Source organism: Camarhynchus parvulus, unplaced genomic scaffold (genome assembly GCF_901933205.1).
Source record: "Camarhynchus parvulus unplaced genomic scaffold, STF_HiC, whole genome shotgun sequence".
Lineage (NCBI taxonomy): Eukaryota > Metazoa > Chordata > Aves > Passeriformes > Thraupidae > Camarhynchus > Camarhynchus parvulus.
The window spans coordinates 184,285-206,343 of NW_022148248.1; the positions used below are offsets into that span (position 1 = coordinate 184,285).

A 22,059-nucleotide genomic window follows, 5' to 3' on the forward strand; every position below is an offset into this window, starting at 1 on the left:
CACCCCCAAAAACAGCTCCAAAAGGGTGGTGGGCGATGTTTGTCCCCTCCCCAAGCCCTCACTGGGGTTGTCCCAGTACAAACCAGTAACACCAGAGACGTTTGAGTGGCTTCATTGAGAAGGAGAGGGTCCAGCCCCCTTTTTTGGGTGGGGTGGGATCTTCACCCTTGAATTTGGGGACGGAGGGAGGCGGGGACATGACCTTGGAGATGGGGACATGACCTTGGAGATGGGGACATGACATTTCAGGTGGGGTCAGGACCCAAAAGTGCTGCTGGAGGTGAGGTCCCTAAAAGTGGGGTCACGACCCAAAAGTGCTCAGAGTAAGAGGAGGAGGGATACAGGAGGAGGATGAAGATGAGGGCAGGGGGTCTAGGTGACCCCCCAGGAGAAGGTCCAGGTTGTCCTGCAGTGCTGGGGAGGGGGTACGACCTTGTTTCTATGGGGCTGATAATGGGCATTATGATGACAATGATGGTGATGATGGTGTTGGTGGCGATCATGTTGATGATGATGATGGTGATGGTGATGATGATGGTGATGGCGATCATGCTGGTCGTGATAATAATAAATGGTGATGATGATAACGAAGGTGATGATGAAGAAGACTTTGATGTTGATCATGGTCCTGATGATGATGTTGATGACATTGATGACGATGATGATGATGGTGAGGTTCTGGTGGTGGAAATCACCACCCCACCATGTCTCAGAGCTCCGTGATGAACTTCTCCGGCCGTGGGATTTGGATCTGTTGGGACATGATGGGGAAGATCCGGTGCAGAATGGGGTGTCAGGAACATCTGGGGTGTCCCCACTGCCCTGGTCCCACCATGGCAGGAGACCGAGCAGAACTCACCGGCACCGAGGTGTCCACGGCCTCAAGGTTGACTGGATGGTCATCCTCGAGCCGGACATCTGTGGGACAGGAGGGTTCAGTGATGGTGCTTGGGATGGGGATGGGGGGCACCAACCATCTCCACCACCTCTGTGGGGTCACCAGAGACCCCCCCACCCACTCCATGCCCACCTTGGTTCCGGAAGGTGAAGGTCCCTGGGGGGCTCCACTCCTCACTGATGTTCTCGTACCAATTCTCCAACATCTTCTGCTCGGCCCTGGGGACGGGTCAGGAGGTGTGGGGCATCACCCTCAGCAGGTCCATCCCTGCCTGGCCCCCCCCAGCTTCTCCACGCCCTCACAAAGGACCAAAGTCCCCCCACCCTCAACCCTCAGGACCTCATTGAGGATGAGGAGCATCTTAGAAACCATCAACCCAACGAGTTCTCCCACCACATGGAGACCCCCCCCAAACCTGTCCCCTCTCACCTGTCAAAGGACCCAGACTTCCGAGCTCGGAAGAGGAAGATGGAGAGGACAATGACCACGACGACCAGGATGGCCACGGCCAAGCCCAGGCCCATGGCCAGTTTGCTGACCCGCGATGCGCGGCGGTCATCTTGGTACCAGTACAGGTGGGTCTCGTCACAGCTGGTGGGACAAGAGGGTCAACCCAACGCTGGGACCACCCCCCAGAAGAAACCCCTCCCACCCCAACCCCATTTCTGCAGCCTCAAACCCGGCTTGAAGCTCCACCTCAGGGGGTTTAACCCTGGAGATTGTCATGGAGATCCATCAGAAGGTTTGGATCCACGTGGAGGAAGACCCTACACCAACCTCAATGATTTTTGACCTCTTGTTCTGCAGAGAAAACCTCAGAAGAGGACCTGGAGTTACACCAGAAGGGTTGGATCCATGTTGGACCAAGACCCTGCTCCAGCCCTGACGATTTCTGACCCATTTCCAGCTTGAATGTGACCATGGAGATCCACCATATGGACCAAGAATCTGCTCCGGCCCTGATGATTCTTGGCCCATTTCCAAGTAGGAAATAGCTTGGACATGACCATGGAGATCCACCTGAAGGGTGGGACAGCTTTGGAGGATGAGGATGAATTTCCTCCAGCCCTTACAAGCACTGAGGACCTCCCCGGGTGATGCGGCACGTCCCACGGTTGCAGTCGATGGTGCTGGCGGTGCCCGGCGTGCAGTTGGACATGCAGGACAACCCGGAGCTCGTCAGGTTGGGGAAGAAGAATTCCTGGTAGCCCTCAGGTGCTTGGCTCCGGCAGTAGGCTGGAGAGGAGACAGAGGTCACCTGGAGGTCCTCTGGAGACCCCAAACCCACCCGGATCTCACCCACCCACTCACCATCTCCATCGAATTCCAGCGTGGTGGTGGTGATGTTCACCTCGGAGGAGTTGAAGCACAGGTCACCTGCAAGAGAGGCCAAACAGGTGGAGGACACAGCCCCACAGCCCCTCTCTGGGGTGTCCAGGGTGGTTTGGCTGCGTGGGAAGGTGTCCCCCACCCCATGGATGGCCCTGGTTGTCCCCAGCCCCGCGGTGGGACGGTGACAAGGTACCGTTGGTGCAGTTGAATTGCGTTGCCGCCACCTCGATCTTCTCCTGCACCTTGGCCGTGATGTTCTGGAGTTTCTCCTGGCTCTGGGAGGTCACCCTCAGGGACACGATGATGATGTGGTCCACCACTACGCTGCCACGCCTGGACAGAAATGCCACCATCCCGATCTGAATGTTCTTTTCCCATGGAATGACCCCAAAATCGCCGTCCTGGTGACCCCGGCGCTCACCTGAGATTGGTCACCTTGATGCCCTTGTAGCCCTCGATGCCGGCGTAGACCACGTCCATCTGGAAGAGAAGATGTCTCCAGGTGGGATGGTTGGTTCCGTTCCCTTCTCACCCTCCTGGATCTCCCTCATTTTGGGTGTTGCCCCCCAAAATCCATCCCGGTGGACACCATGCAAGAGCTTGGAGAAGTTCTTGGAGAACTTGGGATGCACCTGGCTGCTCCGCCAGGTAGATCCCGACCTCAGGTGGGGTCTCGTGTCCCTTTACCTGCTTGGTGAATTCCTGGACGAACTCCTTGTAGGTGGATGAGCTGCTGTTCTCAAGGTCCTTGGTGAAGTCCCGGTTGGTGACACGCAGCTCCACCTGCACCGTCCCGTTGGTCTCTGGGAAGGTCCAAAACCAGCCCATGAAGGAAGGTGGGGCAGAGAGACCTTCCCAGGCAGGTGGGACCCATAAATCTCCCCCTAAATCCCCTGAATTTGGGGGTCGTTGTGACAGAACCAGGAAAAACATCCTCCACCCATCGGAAGAGACCATCGGTGATCCCAGCAAGGATTGGGCTGTGTCCCATTCCCCAAAATTCCCACCTGGTCCTGCCAGGTGGATCCTGATCCTGCTGATGGTTTGGAGCCGGGTCATCATCCACGTCCCCAAAAATTTCCAGGTGGGGACCTCAGGTAGATCCCACCTCACCCTGGTGGAACCACCACCTCCTCCCAAATTTTTGGGTTCTGAGAGACACTGATGATTCTTGACCCATTTTTCCAAGCAGGAAACAGCAAATGACCATGGAGATCCACCTGAAGGGTTGGATCCATGTGGGACAGCTTTGGACGAGGAGGTGGATCTACAGAGGAGGTTCTTTGAGATACGGTCACACCTGGAGAACACCTCCAGATCTTCCTCACCCGTCAGATCTCATCCCAGCATTGGACGCATCCCAAAAAACGATGGAATTCCTACCAGCTGTGGTCTCGATGGTGTTGCTGATGTCATCACACCTGTCCCCGGTGAAGCCCAGGGGACACTGGCAGTGGCCGTTGACCCAGGTGCCACCGTTGCTGCAGATCCCTGGAAGGAGAGGAGATGGAGGAGGAACCGGAATGGACGTGGAAAGGGAGAAGGAGGGGTGGGAAGTACCTGGAGTGGTGCTGGAGTGGGGAGTGGTGGTCGTGGTGGTGGAGATGGCGGTGGTGGCGATGGCGGTGGTTCTACGGGTGGTCCTAGGTGTAGTAGTAGTGGTGGTGGTTGTATGGTTGGAGGTGGTGGTCATAAGGGTCATGGCGGTGGTCCCAGAGATGGTGATGGTCACAGGTGTGGTGGTGTTGGTCCCAGGGGTGGTGGTGGTGGTCACAGGTGTGGTGGTGTTGGTCCCAGGGGTGGTGGTGGTGGACCCAGGGATGGTGATGGTCACAAGAGTTGTGATGGTCCCAGATGTGATGGTGTTGGTCCCAGGGGTGGTGGTGGTCTCAGGGGTGGTGATGGCGGTCCCAGGTGTGGTGCTGTTGGTCCCAGTGGTGGTGGTGGTCCTAGGTGTGATGGTGGTAGTCTCAGGAATGGTGATGTTGGTCCCAGGTGTGGTGCTGATGGTCCCAGGGGTGATGGTGGTGGTCTCAGGGGTGGTGGTGGTGGTCCCAGGGGGGGTGGTGGTAGTCCCAGGGCTGGTGTTTGTCCCAGGGATGGTGGTGGTAGTCCCAGGTGTGGTGGTGGTTGTCTCTGGGATGGAGGTGGCGGTCCCAGGGATGGTGACATTGGTCCCAGGGCTGGTGGTGGTGCCAGGGATAGCACTGGTGACCTCAGGGAGGGAGATTTCAGGGATGGTCATGGTGGTGCCAGGGGTGGTGGCCGTCCAAGGGAAGGTGGTGGTGGACTCAGTGAGGGTGGCGATCTCAGGGCCGGTGGTTTCAGGGGTGGTTGTGGTGGTGCCAGGGGTCGTGGTGGTCTCTGAGATAGTGCTGGTGGTCTCAGGGATGGTCATGGTCTCAGGGATGGTGGTCCCAGGGAAGGTGGTGGTGGTCTCAGGGAACATTGATGTCTCAGGTCTGGTGTTTGTCCCAGATGTTGAGGTGGTGGTCTCAGAGAAGGAGATGGTGGCGTCAGGAACTGTGGTGGTCCCAGTGGTCATAGAAATGGTGTCAGGACTGGTGGTGGCGCCAGGGATGATGCTGGGGGTCTCAGGGAAGGTGGTTTCAGTTGTGGTTGTGGTGGTGCCAGGGACCGTGGTGGTCTCTGAGATGGTGCTGGAGATCCCAGGGAAGGTGGTGGTGATCTGAGGACTGGTGGTCCCAGAGATGGTCATGGTGGTCTCAGGTGTCCTCATGGTGATGGTCTCAGGGAACGTTGATGTCTCAGGGCTGGTGTTTGTCCCAGGTGTTCTGGTTGTGGTTCCAGGGAAGGTGGTGGTCCCAGGGGTGGTAGAAATGGTCTCAGGGCTGGTGGTGGACCAGGAGATGGTGCTGCTGGTCTCAGGACCGGTGGTTTCAGGGATGATTGTGGTGGTGCCAGGGGTTGTGGTTGTCTCAGGTGTGGTGGTGCCAGGGAAGGTGGTGGCCATCTCAGGACTGGTGGAGATCCCGGGGAATGTGGTGGTGGTCTCAGAACTGGTGGTCCCAGGGAAGGTCATGGTGGTCTCAGGTGTCCTCATGGTGGTGGTCTCAGGGAACGTTGATGTCTCAGGGCTGGTGTTTGTCTCAGGTGTTCTGGTTGTGGTCCCAGGGAAGGTGGTGGTGGTCTCAGGGCTGGTGGTGATGGTCTCAGGACCGGTGGTCCCAGGGAAGGTGGTGGTGGTCTCAGAACAGGTGGTTTCAGGGATGGTCGTGGTGGTGCCAGGGGTTGTGGTTGTCTCAGGCGTGGTGGTGCCAGGGAAGGTGGTGGTGATCACCTCAGGACTGCTGGAGATCCCAGGGGTGGGGCTGGTGGTCGCAGGACTGGTGGTCTCAGGGATGATCGTGGTGGTCTCAGGGGTGGTGGTGGTCTCAGGGAACGTTACTGTCTCAGGGCTGGTGTTTGTCCCAGGTGCTCTGGTGGTGCTTCCAGAGAAGGTGGTGGTGGTGTCAGGGACAGTGGTGGTCCCAGGGGTGGTAGAAATGGTCCCAGAGGGGGTGGTGGTCTCAGGAATGGTGCTCATGGTCTCAGGACCGGTGGTTTCAGGGATGGTCATGGTGGTCCCAGGGAAGGTCGTGGTGGTCTCAGGGAACGTTGCTGTCTCAGGGCTGGTGTTTGTCCCAGGTGTTGATGTGGTGGTTCCAGAGAAGGTGGTGGTGGTGTCAGGGACGGTGGTGGTCCCAGGGGTGGTAGAAATGGTCTCAGGGCTGGTGGAGATCCCAGGGAAGGTGCTGGTGGTCTCAGGACCGGTGGTTTCAAGGATGGACATGGTGGTGCCAGGGGTTGTGGTTGTCTCAGGTGTGGTGGTGCCAGGGGAGGTGGTGGCCATCTCAGGACTGGTGGTGGTGGTCTCAGGGATGGTGCTGGTGGTCTCAGAACTGGTGGTCCTAGGGATGGTCATGGCGGTCCCAGGGAAGGTCGTGGTGGTCTCAGAGAACGTTGATGTCTCAGGGCTGGTGTTTGACTCAGATGTTCTGGTGGTGGTTCCAGAGAAGGTGGTGGCGGTCTCAGGGACTGTGGTGGTGCCAGGGGTGGTAGAAATGGTCTCAGGGCTGGTGGTGGTCCATGGGATGGTGCTGGTGGTCTCAGGACCGGTGGCTTCAGGGATGGTCGTGGTGGTGCCAGGGGTTGTGGTTGTCTCAGGCGTGGCGGTCCCAGGGAAGGTGGTGGTGGTCTCAGGGAAGGTGGTTTCAGGGGTGGTTGTGGTGGTACCAGGGGTCATGGCGGTCTCTGGGATGGTGGTGGTGGTCCCAGGAAAGGAGGTGGTGATCTCATAACTGGTGGTCCCAGGGAAGGTGGTGGTGGTCTCAGGGAAGGTGGTTTCAGGGGTGGTTGTGGTGGTCTCGGGGAACATTGCTGACTCAGATATGGCACTGGTGGTCCCAGGGAAGGTGGTGGTCTCAGAACTTGTGGTTTCAGGGAATGTTGTGATGGTGCCAGGGAAGGTGGTGGTCATCTCAGGACTGGTGGTGCCAGGGAAGGTCATGGTGGTCTCAGGGGTCCTCATGGTGGTGGTCTCAGGGAACGTTGTTGTCTCAGGGCTGGTGTTTGTCCCAGGTGCTCTGGTGGTGCTTCCAGAGAAGGTGGTGGTGGTGTCAGGGACGGTGGTGGTGCCAGGGGTGGTAGAAATGGTCTCAGGGCTGGTGGAGATCCCAGGGAAGGTGCTGGTGGTCTCAGGACCGGGTGGTTTCAGTGGGAGGAAGGTGGTGCATGGGGGTTGTGGTTGTCTCAGGTGTGGGTGGTGCCAGGGGAGGTGGTGGCCATCTCAGGACTGGTGGTGGTGGTCTCAGGGATGGTGCTGGTGGTCTCAGAACTGGTGGTCCTAGGGATGGTCATGGCGGTCCCAGGGAAGGTCGTGGTGGTCTCAGAGAACGTTGATGTCTCAGGGCTGGTGTTTGACTCAGATGTTCTGGTGGTGGTTCCAGAGAAGGTGGTGGCGGTCTCAGGGACTGTGGTGGTCCCAGGGGTGGTAGAAATGGTCTCAGGGCTGGTGGTGGTCCTTGGGATGGCGCTGGTGGTCTCAGGACCGGTGGCTTCAGGGATGGTCGTGGTGGTGCCAGGGGTTGTGGTTGTCTCAGGCGTGGTGGTCCCAGGAAAGGAGGTGGTGATCTCGTTACATAACTGGTGGTCCCAGGGAAGGTGGTGGTCTCAGGGCTGGTGCTTTCAGGGATGGTTGTGGTGGTCTCGGGGAACATTGCTGACTCAGATATGGCACTGGTGGTCCCAGGGAAGGTGGTGGTCTCAGAACTTGTGGTTTCAGGGAATGTCGTGATGGTGCCAGGGAAGGTGGTGGTCATCTCAGGACCGGTGGTGCCAGGGAAGGTCATGGTGGTCTCAGGGGTCCTCATGGTGGTGGTCTCAGGGAACGTTGCTCTCTCAGGGCTGGTGTTTGTCCCAGGTGCTCTGGTTGTGGTCCCAGGGCTGGTGGTGGTGGTCTCAGAGAAGGTGGTGGTGGTGTCAGGGACCGTGGTTGTACCAGGGGTGGTAGAAATGGTCTCAGGGCTGGTGGTGCCAGGGAAAGTGGTGGTGGCCTCAGAATTGGTGAACATAGGGAATGTCATGGTGGTGGCCTCAGGGCTGGTGCTCGTGGTCCCAGGGAAGGTCGTGGTGGTCTCAGGGAACGTTGATGTCTCAGAGCTGGTGTTTGTCCCAGATGTTGAGGTGGTGGTGCCAGGGAAGGTGGTGATCATCTCAGGACTGGTGGTGCCAGGGAAGGTCATGGTGGTCTCAGGGGTCCTCATGGTGGTGGTCTCAGGGAACGTTGATGTCTCAGGGCTGGTGTTTGTCCCAGGTGCTCTGGTGATGCTTCCAGAGAAGGTGGTGATGGTGTCAGGGACAGTGGTGGTGCCAGGGGTGGTAGAAATGGTCTCAGGGCTGGTGGTGGTCCATGGGATGGTGCTGGTGGTCTCAGGACGGGTGGTGTCAGAGATGGACATGGTGGTGCCAGGGGTTGAGGTTGTCTCAGGTGTGGTGGTGCCAGGGGAGGTGGTGGCCATCTCAGGACTGGTGGTGGTGGTCTCAGGGATGGTGCTGATGGTCCCGGAGATGGTGGTAATGTCAGGGGGCGTCATGGTGGTGCCAGGGGTTGTGCTTGTCTCTGGGGTGGTGGTGGTCGCAGGGAGGGTGGTCCCAGGGAAGGTGGTGGTGGTCTCAGAGGGGGTGGTGGTCATCTCAGGACCGGTGGTTTCAGGGATGGTCATGGTGGTGTCAGGGGTCATGGTGGTCTCAGGGAACGTTGATGTCTCAGGGCTGGTGTTTGTCCCAGGTGTTGATGTGGTGGTTCCAGAGAAGGTGGTGGCGGTCTCAGGGACGGTGGTGGTGCCAGGGGTGGTAGAAATGGTCTCAGGGCTGGTGGTGGTCCATGGGATGGTGCTGGTGGTCTCAGGACCGGTGGCTTCAGGGATGGTCGTGGTGGTGCCAGGGGTTGTGGTTGTCTCAGGCGTGGTGGTCCCAGGAAAGGTGGTGGTGGTCTCAGGGAAGGTGGTGGCGGTCCCAGGGAAGGTGGTGGCGGTCTCAGGGAAGGTGGTTTCAGGGGTGGTTGTGGTGGTACCAGGGGTCATGGCGGTCTCTGGGATGGTGGTGGTGGTCCCAGGAAAGGAGGTGGTGATCTCATAACTGGTGGTCCCAGGGAAGGTGGTGGTCTCAGGACCGGTGGCTTCAGGGATGGTCGTGGTGGTGCCAGGGGTTGTGGTTGTCTCAGGCATGGTGGTATCAGGGAAGGTGGTGGCCATCTCAGGACTGGTGGTGGCCTCAGGGATGGTCATCCCAGGGAAGGGGGTGGTGGTCTCAGGGGTCATGGTTGTCTCAGGGAACGTTGATGTCTCAGGGCTGGTGTTTGTCCCAGGCATTGTGGGGGACATCGCATTGGGGGGGTGGTCTCAGGACTGGAGGTCTCAGAGATGGTGGTGATGGTGTCAAGAGTGGTGGAAATGGTCTCAAGACCGGTGGCCATCCATTGGTCACTGGTGGTCTGAGGACTGGTGGTCTCAGGGATGGTAGAAATGGACTCAGGACTGGTGGAAGTCCATGGGTCACTGGTGGTCTCAGGGATGGTTGTGGTTGGGTCAGGGGTGGTAGAGGTGGTGTCAAGGGTTCTAGAAATGGTCTCAGGACTGGTGGAGGTCCATGGATCACTGGTGGCCTCAGGGATGGTCGTGGTGGTCTCAGGGATGGTGGTGGTGGTGTCTGGGGTGGTAGAAATGGTCTCAAAGATGGTGGTGGCCCATGAGTCACTGGTGGCCTCCAGACTGGTGGTGTCAGGGATGGTGGTGGTGGTCTCAGGGATGGTGGTGGTGGTCTCAGGGGTCTTAGGAACTGTCTCAGAACTGGTGGAGGTCCATGGGCCACCGGGGGTCTCAGGACTGGTCATGGTGGTGTCTGGGGTGTTAGAAATTGTCTCAAGACTGGTGGTGGCCCATGGGTCACTGGTGGCCTCAGGATTGGTGGTCTCAGGGATGGTCATGGAGATCTCAGGGGTGGTGGTGGTGTCTGGGGTGGTAGAAATGGTCTCAAGACTCGTGGTGGTCCATTGGTCACCGGTGGTCCATGGGTCACTCATGGTCCATGGGTCACTGGTGGCCTCAGGACTGGTCATCTCAGGGTTGGTTCTGGTGGTATCAGGTGTTGTAGAAATGGTCTCAGGACTGGTGGAAATCCATGGGTCACTGGTGGTCTCAGGACTGGTGGTCTCAGGGGTGGTGGTGGTGGTCTCAGGGGTGGTGGAAATGGTCTCAGGACTGGTGGACATCCATTGGTCACTTGTGGTCCATGTGTCACTGGAGGTCTCAGGGACGGCTGTGGTGGTGTCAGGGCTGGTAGAAACGGTCTCAGGAGTGGTGGAAGTCCATGGGTCACTGGTGGCCTCCAGACTGGTGGTCTCAGGGGTGGTAGAGGTAGTGTCAGGGGTTCTAGAAATGGTCTCAGGACTGGTGGTGGCCCATGGGTCACTGGTGGCCTCCAGACTGGTGGTCTCAGGGGTGGTCGTGGAGGTCTCAGGGATGGTGCTGGTGGTGTCTGGGTTGGTAGAAATGGTCTCAAGACTCGTGGTAGTCCATGGGTCACTCGTGGTCCATGAGTCACTGGTGGCTTCAGGATTGGTCATCTCAGGGATGGTTCTGGTGGCCTCAGGTGTTGTAGAAATGGCTTCAGGGCTGGTGGAAATCCATTGGTCACTGGTGGCCTCAGGACTGGTGGCCTCAAGCATGGTGGTCTCAGGGATGGTCGTGGAGGTCTCAGGGATGGTGGAAAAGGTCTCAAGACTCATGGAAGTCCACTGGCCGCTGGTGGTCTCAGGACTGGTGGTCCCAGGGATGGTTCTGGTGGTTTCAGGGATGGTGGTGGTGGGGTCAGGGGTGGTGGAAATGGTCTCAGGATGTCTGGTGGTCCATGGGTCACTGGTGGTCTCAGGGATGGTTGTGAAGGTCTCAGGGATGTCCATGGTGGTGTCAGGTGTGGCAGAAATGGTCTCAAGACTGGTGGACGTCCATGGGTCAGTGGTGGTGGTCCGTGGGTCATCGGTGGTCTCAGGCATGGTCGTGGTGGTGTCAGGGGTGTTAGAAACCATCTGAAGACTGGTGGAAGTCCATGGGTCACTGGTGGCCTCAGGGATGGTGGTGGTGGGGACAGGGGTGGTGGAAACGATCTCAGGACTGGTGGTGGTCCATGGGTCACTGGTGGTCTCAGGGATGGTGGTGGAGGTCTCAGGGATGGTGGTGGTGATGTCTGGGGTGGTAGAAACGGTCTCAAGGCTGATGGAGGTCCATGGGTCACTGGTGGTCTCAGGACTGGTGGTCTCAGAGGTGGTTGTGAAGGTCTCAGGGATGGTGGGGGTGGTCTCAGGGGAGACAGTGGTGGAAAGGGTCTCAAGTCCGCTGGTGGTCCATGGGTCACTGCTGGTGGTCCATAGGTCACTGGTGGTCTCAAGCATGGTGGTCTCAGGGATGGTCGTGGAGGTCTCAGGGATGGTGGAAAAGGTCTCAAGAGTGGTGGAGGTCCGTGCGTCACTGGTGCTCTCGGGACTGGTGGTCTCAGGGATGGTGGTGGTGGTCTCAGGATTGGTCATGGTGGTCTCAGGGGTGGTAGAAGTGCTCTCAAGAGTGGTGGTGGTCCATAGGTCACCTGTGGTGGCCCATGCATCACTGGTGGTGTCAGGGATGGTGGTGGTGGTCTCAGGGGTCTTAGGAACTGTCTCAGAACTGGTGGAGGTCCATGGGCCACCGGGGGTCTCAGGACTGGTCATGGTGGTGTCTGGGGTGCTAGAAATGGTCTCAAGACTGGTGGTGGCCCATGGGTCACTGGTGGCCTCAGGATTGGTGGTCTCAGGACCGGTGGTGGTGGTCTCGAGAGTGGCAGAAATGGTCTCAGGACTGGCAGCAGTCCATTGGTCACCGGTGGCCTCTGGAGTGGTGGTCTCAGGGCTGGTTCTGGTGGCCTCAGGGGTGTTAGAAACGGTCTCAAGACTGGTGGTGGCCCATGGGTCACTGGTGACCTCAGGATTGGTGGTCTCAGGGATGGTTCTGGTGGCCTCAGGTGTTGTAGAAATGGCTTCAGGGCTGGTGGAAATCCATTGGTCACTGGTGGCCTCAGGACTGGTGGCCTCAGGCATGGTGGTCTCAGGGATGGTCGTGGAGGTCTCAGGGATGGTGGAAAAGGTCTCAAGACTCATGGAAGTCCACTGGCCACTGGTGGTCTCAGGACTGGTGGTCCCAGGGATGGTTCTGGTGGTTTCAGGGATGGTGGTGGTGGGGTCAGGGGTGGTGGAAATGGTCTCAGGATGTCTGGTGGTCCATGGGTCACTGGTGGTCCATGGGTCACTGGTGGTCTCAGGGATGGTGGTGGAGGTCTCAGGGATGTCCATGGTGGTGTCAAGGGTGGTAGAAATGGTCTCAAGGCTGATGGACGTCCATTGGTCACTGGTGGTCTCTGAACTGGTGGTCTCAGGGATGGTCATGGAGATCTCAGGGGTGGTGGTGGTGGTGTCAGGGTTGGTGGAAATGGTCTCAAGGCTGGTGGTCGTCCATGGGTCACCACTGGTCCATTGGTCACTGGTGGTCCATGGGTCACTGGTGGCTCCAGGTTTGGTGGTGCCAGGTCTGGTGGTGGTTCCAGGTGTCCTGGTTGCTCCAGTGGCTTCAGCAGCACCGGTTCCTGTGGACACAGCAGAAGACCTCTATCTAAGGTGGCTTTGGCATGTCCTGCTGTCCAGGTGTCCATTTGGAGCCTCCTCCATACCTGGAACGGTTTGGATCCATCCCAGCCCACCTGGAGCAGGTGGGACCTTCTGGAACGTTCCCTCCGAGCCACAACTCCTCGGTTTTGGGAACAACCATCTCCTCTTCCTCCTCTTCCTCCTCTTCCTCCCCCCAAGGGTGACAAAGCCCCCATTGTCCCCCACGGCCACCCCCGGATCTCCTCCAGGCACCGTTATCGACCTCAGGCGCCGTTATCAAATTTCAGGTAAGCCCGTTATCGATTCCAGCTCCGCCTTATCAGCCCCGGGAGCCTCTTATCAGCCCCAGGTGATCTCTTATCTCTTCCCCTTATCAGCTTTGCTTTCGTTTTTCGTTTCTCCCGCGTCCTCCTCAGCTGACACCTGTCCAGGTGAGCACCCACCCAGGTGAGCTCCCTGGTCACCCTCAGAGCCTTGGGGACACTTTGTCCTCACCCGAGGGAAAAAAAAAAATTCCCTTTTTAATGAGAAAAAATTGAGTTTTTTCCTCATTAAAATGAAAAATTTTTCCCTCGTTAAAATTCCCTCCTGGGAAATTTTACGTCTTCGTTAAGAAAATCCCGAAAGAATAAAAATTTAACGAGGAATTTTTCCTCATTAATCCCGATAGAATAAAAATTTAATGAGGAATTTTTCCTCATTAATCCCGAAAGAATAAAAATTTAATGAGGAATTTTTCCTCGTTAAAATTCCCATCTGGGAAATTTTACGTCTTCGTCAAGAAAACCCCGAATGAACAACAAATTGAGTTTTTCCTCATCTGAGGTTTTTGCTTCATTAAAATGAGGAATTTTTCCCTCATTAAAATTCCCTTCTGGGAAATTCTACGGCTTCGTTAAGAAAACCCCGAACGAACAAAACTAACTCTTTAAAAAAAAAAAACAAAAAAACCAAAAAAACACCAAAACACTTAAACCACCCCAAAAATGGCGTTTTTGAATTTGAATCTGAATTTTCTCAGCTTGGTGGCTCCTCCTCGAGGTTCTCCAGCTGCGGCCGCTTTGATGAGGCCGCTCCGGTGTAATTAGCGCGGCCTCTTAACGAAGTTTCCCGGCATCAAACGCTCCCCACCCGCTGGGACCGGTGGGGGGGTGAGGAGGAGGAGGAGGAGGAGGAGGAGGAGGAAGGAGGAAGGAGGAAGGAGGAAGGAGGAAGGGAGGAAGGAGGAAGGAGGAAGGGGGGTGAGGAACCGGGAAGAGACGCGGTGGAATTGGGGGAGGGGGCTCAGGGAATGGCACCAGGTGAGGATGGGGACGCGGGGGGGACAGGTGACGGAGGCGGCACCCCTGACCCATGACCCTGACCCATTTGGACTCTTAACCCATTCCATCCCCAGGGACCCCTGACCCATTCCCAGAGACCCCTGACCCATCCCCAGGGACCCCTGACCCATTTCCTTGGACCCCTGACCCATTCCCAGAGACCCCTGACCCATTTCCAGAGAATTCTGACCCATTTCATGGACCTCCAACCGATCCCCAGAGACCCCTGACCCATTCCCAGAGACCCCTGACCCATTTCCAGAGAATTCTGACCCATTTCATGGACCTCCAACCGATCCCCAGAGACCCCTGACCCATTCCCAGAGACCCCTGACCCATTTCCTTGGACCTCCAACCCATTCTCACGGACCCCTGACCCATCCTCAGAGACCCCTGACCCATGCCCATGGACCCCTGACCCATTTCTATGGATCCGCAACCCATCCCTGTAGATCCTGACCCATTTCCATGGACCCCTGACCCACTCCCAGAGACCCCTGACCCATTTCCTTGGACCTCCAACCCATTCTCACGGACCCCCGACCCATTCCCGGAGACCCCTGACCCATTTCCATGGTCCTCCAACCCATTCTCACGGACGCCTGACCCATTTCCATGGACCTCCAACCCATTTCCAGAGATCCCTGACCCATCCCCATGGACTCTGATCCATTTCCAGAGACCCCCGACCCATTCCCATGGACCGCCGACCCATTCCCATGGACCCCACAATGGGATGAGACCCTAGAGAGGGAGATTTCATGGAAAGAATGGAGGAGATGCAGGTGAGCCCCCCTTCCACAGGAGATCCCCGCAGAAAATCCCCAGAGGAGAAAATCCCATCCCACCTTTTTTTTTCCAAAAAAAAAAAACCACAAAAAAAATCCAATTAAAAAATCCAAGAATTCCCGGCCCCACTCACCCGTTCTTCCTCCAGGGACGAAGAGGAGGAGGAGGAGGGAAAAAAGGAGAGGAAAGATGGAAAGGTTCATTTTCCCCATCACGGCTCCTCCGGCGGCACCATGCCAGCGCCGGGACGCGCGCGTGGAGAAGCGACGGGAGAGGAGGAACCTTTGACCCCGGAGCTGGGAAGGGACCAAACCTCCCACCTGCCGCTGGTGACGCAGCCATGGAGTGGCCGAAGCCCTTCCAGGACCTCTCCTGGACATCGGGAACCCCCTTGGGTCACCCCCGGGTCATGGTTGGGTCATGGTTGGGTCACGGTTGGGTCATCATTGGTCATTCATGGGGTGACAACCACCAAACCCCATCCCAAGAGAAGACTCAGGTGGCCAAAACCAACATCTCAGACTCTTCCAAAATCTCCATGAGGGAATTCAGGGACCCCCTGGAGACCCCCCCAGAACTGAGCACCAACCCCAAACTCTTTGGCCGCCCTTTTCTTGCGTTTCGAGCCGCTCCCGCGCAGCTGGCGATTTTCCCACCCAGAAAGCAAACATCGTTTTTTTTTTTTCCAGAGCTCTGGGAGGGGTGGGAAGGGCGGGAATTGGAATTTTGGGGGTGGCAGGAGGTCAGATTTTATTGGATTTGGGGTTCCGCCCAGCCGGTGTTTGGCAAAGGGGCGTTTTGTGGGATTTCTTCCTTGTCCGCCGGCAGTTGGGTCCTCGCGGGTTGGTTTCGGGGTTGGGAATTCCATCCAAGCCACCCCTCGACCCTCTAACCCCACCCACCATCCCCAAAATCCCAATTGTGATCCCAAACCTCCAATCTCAACCCTGAAACTCCGATCTCGACGTTCAGACCCCCAAATCGGTGCCCCAAACCCCAACAGTGACCCCAAAATCCAGCAGTGACCCCAAAACCCGACCCGGACTTCCAAAAGCCAACTTTGGGCTTTAAAGACTCAGCTGTGTCCTCCAGACCCCCAAACCCGATCCCAAGATCCCAACCGTGACCCCAAAATTCCGATCTCAACCCCCAAAACTCCAATCTCAACATTCAAAACGTCAAATCGGTGCCCCAATCCCCAGTAGTGACCCCAAAACCTGACCCGGACTTCCAAAAGCCAACTTTGGGCTTGAAAGACTCAGCTGTGTCCTCCAGACCCCCAAACTCGATCCCAAGATCCCAACCTTGACCTCAAAACCTCAACCTCAACCCTCAAACTCCCAATCTGGAACCCCGAACCTTCCATCTCGACTTTCAAAACCCCCAATCTCAACATCCAAAATCCCTCGTTTAACCCCAAACTTCAGCCACGATTTCAAGTTCCCGTCCTTGACCCCCCAAACCCCAACCTCAATCCCCAAAAACCCCAATCTTGACCCCCAAAAACCCCAGTTTTTCCCCCAAAACCCCAACCCTGACCCCAAACCCCAAATCTCAACCTCCAGCACCTCAACCGTGACCTCAAACCCCCAACCTCGACCTCCAAAACCCCAAACCATGAACCCCCCAAACCCCCAGCCCCAAATCTTGACCCCCAAAATCTCGATCCCCCCCCTTTTTGGGTGATTTTTTCAGGAGATGAAATAAACACGTTAATAAATATAATTTCCACGGAAATTAGGATTTTCCAGCTCCGGCCGTGCTCCCAAAGCCGGATCCAACCCCAAAACCCCCCCGAGATGTCCTCTCCAAGGAGAAACCCCCCCAAAAAGGACCATGGGAGGATCTCTCCTCTCTCACAGAGGATCCCAATTCTGACATTTTTTCCCCCAAAAATGAGGGGTCCGAGGACTTCGGTCGCTGCCCCAATGGCGCCGAGGGTCTTGGGGGCTCCTTGGTCACCCCCAGGTATTTGGGGGGTCACAGGGCTGCTGCACGTTCTGCCGCCACCTGGAGAATGGGGAGGGGGCTGAGGGTTAGGATTTGGGGTTAAAATCGGGGATTTGGGGTCAAAATCGGGGTTTTGAAGGTCAAAGTTGTGTTTTGGGGGGGGGATCACAATTGGGGTTTTGGGGGTTGATGTTGGGGATGGTCGAGGATGGGGGTTTGAAGGTCACGGTTGGGGTTTTGAAGTTCAAAATTTGGGGTTTGGGCTGGAGTTTGGGGTTTGGGGTTCAAAACTGGGAAGCTGGGGTCAAGGTTGGACATTTTGGGGTGAGAATTATGGATTTGGGGGTCGAGATAGGAGTTTGGGGTTTTGAGGTCACAGTTTGGGCTCTGGAGATCCGAATTGGGGTGGTGGGGTCACAGTCGGGTGGTTTGGACATTTTGAGGTCCTTGGTTGGGGTTTTGGGTGCCACAGTTTGGGTTTTGGGGTCAAAACCGGCGCTCCAGGTCAATTTCCAGGTCTCCCGTTTGGGTCCTGGACGTCCAAATTGGGGTGGTGAGGTCACAGCTGAGGGCTTGGGTATTTTGAGGTCATTGGTCGGGATTTTGGGCATCACAATTTGGGTTTTGGGGTCAAAATTGGCGTTCCAGATCAATTTTAGGCTGAAGACCACCCCCAAAACGACGTGCCCCCCATCACCCACCGGCGCCGGGGGTTCGGCCACCTCCGAGCTGGGCGTGTAGGTGTTGTATCCATAGGGACCTGCGCAGAGGAAGATGAGGAGGAGGAGGACCATGACCCCAGGAGGATTTTGGGGCATTTCCCCTCCCCGCGGACGGTCTCACCGCCCGTTTCGGGGCCCACCTTTCCCGCCGCCTCCGCCGTTGACGTGGTAGATCCCGGTGACGCGGCTGTTGCGGCCCCCGTCCGGCCAGGTGTCCTCGCTGCGGAGCCGGGCAAGGTTCAGGGGGCTGGGGGTGACGCTGGAGGTGGTGGGGGGTGGTCTCAACCCTCCCACCCCCCCACCCCTCATTGGGACGAAGCAGCTGAACCCCAAATTTTGTGGTCCGACCGCGCCAAATCCCCTCCCTGCGACCCCCTCACCTGGCTCCAGGTGATTTTTTCCTCCCTCGGGCCAAGCGGACGGTGAGGACGATGCAGAGGATGAGGAGGACGAGGATGGTCAGGCCCAGCCCCAGCCCCACGCCCAGGCCCAGCCCCAGTTTGCTGATGTGGGTCTGGCAGCGGTCGCCGGACGAGAGGTACCAGGGCAGGTCCGGGCAGCTGCAGGGGGAGGGGACAGGTGACAGGTGACAGGTGACAGGTGACAGGTGACAGGTGACAGGACATGGTGAGGGTCCTCAGCCCCACCCAGGGTGGGGACTGGGGGTGGGGTCCTCCCAGGAACCTCCTAGAATCACAGGAGGCTTCCCTGGAGATCCACCACCATGACCACGGGTTGGGATTGAGGTTTGAGGGGTGTGTAGGGTCAAGGGTTGGATTTGGGGGTCAAGGGTTGAGTTTGGGGGTCAAGGGTTGTGTTTGGGGGTCAAGGGTTGGGGATTTGGAGGGCAGGAGTTGGAGTTGGGGGTCAAAGTTGGGGGTTTGAGGGTCAAGGGTTGGGTTTGGGGATCAAGAGTTGAGTTTGAGGGTCCAGGGTTGAGTTTGAGGGTCAAGGGTTGGGTTTGGGGGTCAAGGGTTGGGTTTGGTGGTCATTGGTTTGATGTGGGGGTCAAAGGTTGAGTTTGGGGGTCCAGGGTTGGGTGTGGGGGTCAAAAGTTGGCTTTGGTGGTCATTGGTTGGAGTTGAGGGGCAGGACTTGACAGGAGCCAAGGGTTGGACCATTGGGGTCAAGGTTTTGGGGCCAAAGTTTTGGGGTTGAGGTTTTTGGGGCCAAAGTTTTGGGGCCCAAGTTTTGAGTTCAAGGTTTGGAGTTCAAAGTTTTGGGGTCGAGGTTTTGGGATCAAGGTTTTGGGGTCAAGACTTTGCGTTCTGGTGAAACCTTGGCCATCAGACGTTGGGATGTTGATCTCAAGAGCTCAAATTTGGGGCCAAACATTGCGATTCAACTTCTTTGCCCATTTGAGCCCAGCTTCAAGTCCCGCCTCAAGGTGTGACCAGTGGGCGTGGCCGGGGGTGTGTGGGCGTGTCCGGGGGTGGGCGTGGCCAACTCACAAGCACTGGGGCCCGTCGCGGGTGAGGCGGCAGAGCCCGCGGTGGCAGTCGAAGGTGCCGGGGACGTTGAGGGTGCAGTTGGTGACGCACAGGAGCCCGTTGGCCGTGCGGTACGGGAAGTAGAACCGGCTGAAGTTGGCCGGCGCGTGCGCCGGCAGAGCTCTGGAGAAGCCAAACCCCGGTCAAGAATCCCCCTGTCCTCATCCCACCCTCCCCAAGTGTCCACACCAAGGGATCCACCAAGGACATCTGGGACCACCCCAAGTGTCCATCCCAGTGTCCATCCCAGTGTCCATCCCAAGTGTCCACCTCAGTGTCATCCCAAGTGTCCACCTCAGTGTCCATCCCAAGTGTCCATCCCAGTGTCCATCCCAGTGTCCATCCCAAGTTTCCACCCCAAGTGTCCCCAGATGTCCCCAAGCCTCACCGGTGTCGTTGAGCGCCAGTGTGGTGGCCCTGGTGGCCCTGGCGGAGGTGGCGGTGAAGCAGAGCCCGTCTGGTGGAGAGGAGAACACGGGGTGGTCACTGACGGTCACCAGAGGTGGTGGGGACAGGCCGAGGGCAGGTGGGGTCACCTACCGGCCGCGGCGCTGCAGTTGTGGGGCTGGGACGCGGCGTTGGCCACGGCCAGCAGCTCCAGGGCTCGGCGCTCCAGGCTGGCGTTGGCGGGCAGGGGCCGCAGCTGGACGCGGTAATTGACCACCACGCTGCCGCGGCTGTGGGGGACAGGGACGGGGATTGGGGGTCCTCAGGTGACACATCCCATCCCATCCTGTCCCACGGATCCCATCCCATCCCGTCCCACCCCGTGGACTCCATCCCATCCCATCCCAGATGTTCTTCACCCATCCCAGAGGTTCTTCTCCATCCCGTCCCACCCCATTGATCCCATCCCAGATGTTCCTCACCCATCCCAGAGGTTCTTCTCCATCCCGCCCCCCCCCCCATCCACCCCCTTGTCCCATCCCAGATGTTCCTCACCCGTCCCAGAAGTTTTTGTCCATCCCATCCCACGCCATGGATCCCATCCTGTCCCATCCCATGGATCCCACCCCATTGATCCCATCCCAGATGTTCCTCACCCATCCCAGGAGTTTTTCTCCACCCCACCCCAATCCCACCCCCGGTCCCTCGCCCACCTCAGGCTCAGGACGTCGATCCCGCGGTAGCCAGGGACGTCCCGGTAGATCCCGTCCATCTGGGGACAGAGGGACACGGGTCACCTGGGGGGGGTCTCAGGTGGTCCCTTGGTGTGGAACCTTGGGGTCTTTTGGGATGGTCCCTCAGGATGGTCCTGGGGCCCACTTGGGATGGTCCCAAGGGTCCTTTTGAGGTGGTCCTGGGGTCTTTTGGGACGGTCCTGGGGATCCCTTAGGGTGGTCCTGAGGGTCTCTTGGGGTGGTCCTGAGGGTCCCTAGGGGTGTCCCCTTGGGATGGTCCTGGGGGTCCTCGTGGAGGAACCTTGGGGTGATCCTGGGGGTCCTTGGGATGGACGCTTGGGATGGACACTTGGGGTGGTTCCTTAGGGTGATCCTGGGGATCCCTTGATGGATCCCCTGGGATGGAAACTTGGGGTGGACCCTTGGGGTGGTCCCAGGTGTCCTTGGTGGATCCCTTGGGATGGACACTCAGGATGGACCCTTGAGGTGATCCCGGCGGTCCCTCGAGATGTCCCCACACCCCGGGGTGGGGGTCTCACCGTCCGGCTGAACTCTGCGGCGAATCGCCGGTGCCCGGGGGACGAGGCGTCCCCCATGTCCTCCGCGAAGTCCCGGTTGGTGACACGCGCCATCATCGTCACGAAGGGACCCAGCTCTGCGGGGACAGAGGTGCCCGTGACACGGGGACACCTCAGAGGGGACAGAGGGGTGACAGGTGGGCGTGTCCCACCCCTTACCTGCCGTCAGGTTGATGGTGGTGGCTCCGAACTCGCAGCGGGGACCGTCCATGTTGGGGGGGCACAGACACGCCGTGCCCATCCAGAGCCCCCCGTTCAGGCAGGGGTCTGGGGGGGACGCGAGGGTTTGGGGACACCAAGGAGGTCACCAGGACCACCAGTCCCCCCCTCACAGTTACACCCACTTGGCCCCACCATCACCATACCCCTCAATTTTGGTGTGAAAACCCCAAAAACCCCAATTCTTGGTGCCAGCAGCCGTCCTGCTGTGGTGGGGGGCAACACCCCCAAAATCCCCATGGATTTGGGGAGGGGTCTTCCCACCCCAGCCAAAGCCACCATCCCAGTTCCATGGGACCACCATCCCAGGTCCACCAACTTGTCTCCACCATCCCCACACCCCCAATTTTGGGGTGAAAACCACAAAAACCCCAATTCTTGGTGCCACTACCCCTCCTGCTGTGGTGAGGGGCAACACCCCCAAAACCTCCATGGATTTGGGGATGGTTTGGGGGGATTGTCTCCCCACCCCATCCAACCCCACCAACCTCTGGTGGTGGCCACCGTGGTGGTCGTGGTTCTCCTGGTGCTTCTCGTTGTCTCCCTCGTCCGTCGTGGTGTCCTCGCCGTGGTGGGTCTGGGGTCTTCACAGCGGGGTCCGGTGTACCCGGGTGGGCAGAAGCACTCGGTGCCCACGGCGGTGCCGCCGTGGCGACAGGCGGTGGCCGGGTCGGGGGTGGCGCAGCGGGGTCCGCGCGGCCGGGCGGGCAGACGCAGCGGTCACCCACGGCCGTGCTGCCCTCGGCGCAGCGGTCAGCGGGGTCAGGGGTCTCGCAGCCGCGGCCGGAGAAGCCGGGGGGACACAGGCAGTGGGTGCGGTTGGGCACGCCGCCGTTGTGGCACGCGACTGGGGGGACAAGGACGCGGTGAGGGGACATCGTGGGTGGGTGGGTGCGTGGGGGTCTTCCCTTCATCCATATTGGAGGAAACACCTGGGAAGGAGACCCCCACCCCAGAAGACCCCAGAACCTCCACCCTCCTCTTCTTCACCTCGACCCCTGGAGCTCCATGGGAAGGAGACCCCCACCCCAGGAGCTCCATCTTCCTCTTCCTCCCCACCACAAGAGACCCCTGGAAAGAGACCCCCACCCCAAAAGACCCCAGGAGACCCCAGAAGCTCCATCCTCCTCTTCCTCCCCACCCCAGGAGCTCCATAGGAAGGAGACCCCCACCCCAGGAGACCCTCCAGACCCCAGAGAGGAGACCCCACCCCAGTGACCCCCCAGTTCACGCACTGGCCGGGGGGCTGGCGCCGTGGGGCAGGAAGAGGCAGATGGTGGCCACGGTGGCCACGGTGGGGACAGTGGAGCTGGTGAGAAAGTCCCCGGTGGTCCCGGCAGAGACGTTGGACAGCGCCCTGGTGGCTTCGGTGGCATTGGGTGAGCTCTTGGTGACATTCAGGACGGTGCTGGTGGCATTGGGTGGGGCGGGCGTTGAGGTGACATC

At 58.5% G+C, this 22,059-nt stretch overlaps 1 protein-coding gene across 1 annotated transcript; it reads right to left on the minus strand.

Annotated features, from left to right (window-relative positions):
* Window positions 1–793: 793 nt before the first annotated feature.
* LOC115916345 (mucin-3A-like) lies at window positions 794–21,491 on the minus strand. The gene is made up of 23 exons (XM_030970045.1): window positions 21,221–21,491; window positions 20,554–20,661; window positions 20,356–20,471; window positions 19,796–19,854; window positions 19,236–19,372; window positions 19,084–19,152; window positions 18,657–18,816; window positions 17,586–17,765; window positions 17,346–17,464; window positions 16,977–17,243; window positions 9,118–12,400; window positions 7,372–8,992; window positions 4,045–6,926; window positions 3,791–3,873; window positions 3,614–3,721; window positions 2,918–3,033; window positions 2,652–2,710; window positions 2,424–2,563; window positions 2,210–2,323; window positions 1,972–2,134; window positions 1,328–1,489; window positions 1,031–1,116; window positions 794–918 (listed from the first exon to the last, which is right to left on the minus strand). Exons 1-23 carry the CDS (start codon window positions 21,489–21,491, stop codon window positions 794–796), a joined length of 10,428 nt encoding a protein of 3,475 aa, XP_030825905.1.
* Between the last annotated feature and the right edge of the window lie 568 nt (window positions 21,492–22,059).

Coding starts and splice junctions, on each gene's coding strand:
- LOC115916345 (XM_030970045.1), bottom strand. CDS start 21,491: ATGTCCCCTCACCGCGTCCTTGTCCCCCCAGTCGCGTGCCACAACGGC. Junction 19,373..19,795: donor ATCGACGTCCTGAGCCTGAG/GTGGGCGAGGGA, acceptor TGTCCCCCACAG/CCGCGGCAGCGTGGTGGTCA. Junction 19,153..19,235: donor CAACTGCAGCGCCGCGGCCG/GTAGGTGACCCC, acceptor CCTCTCCACCAG/ACGGGCTCTGCTTCACCGCC.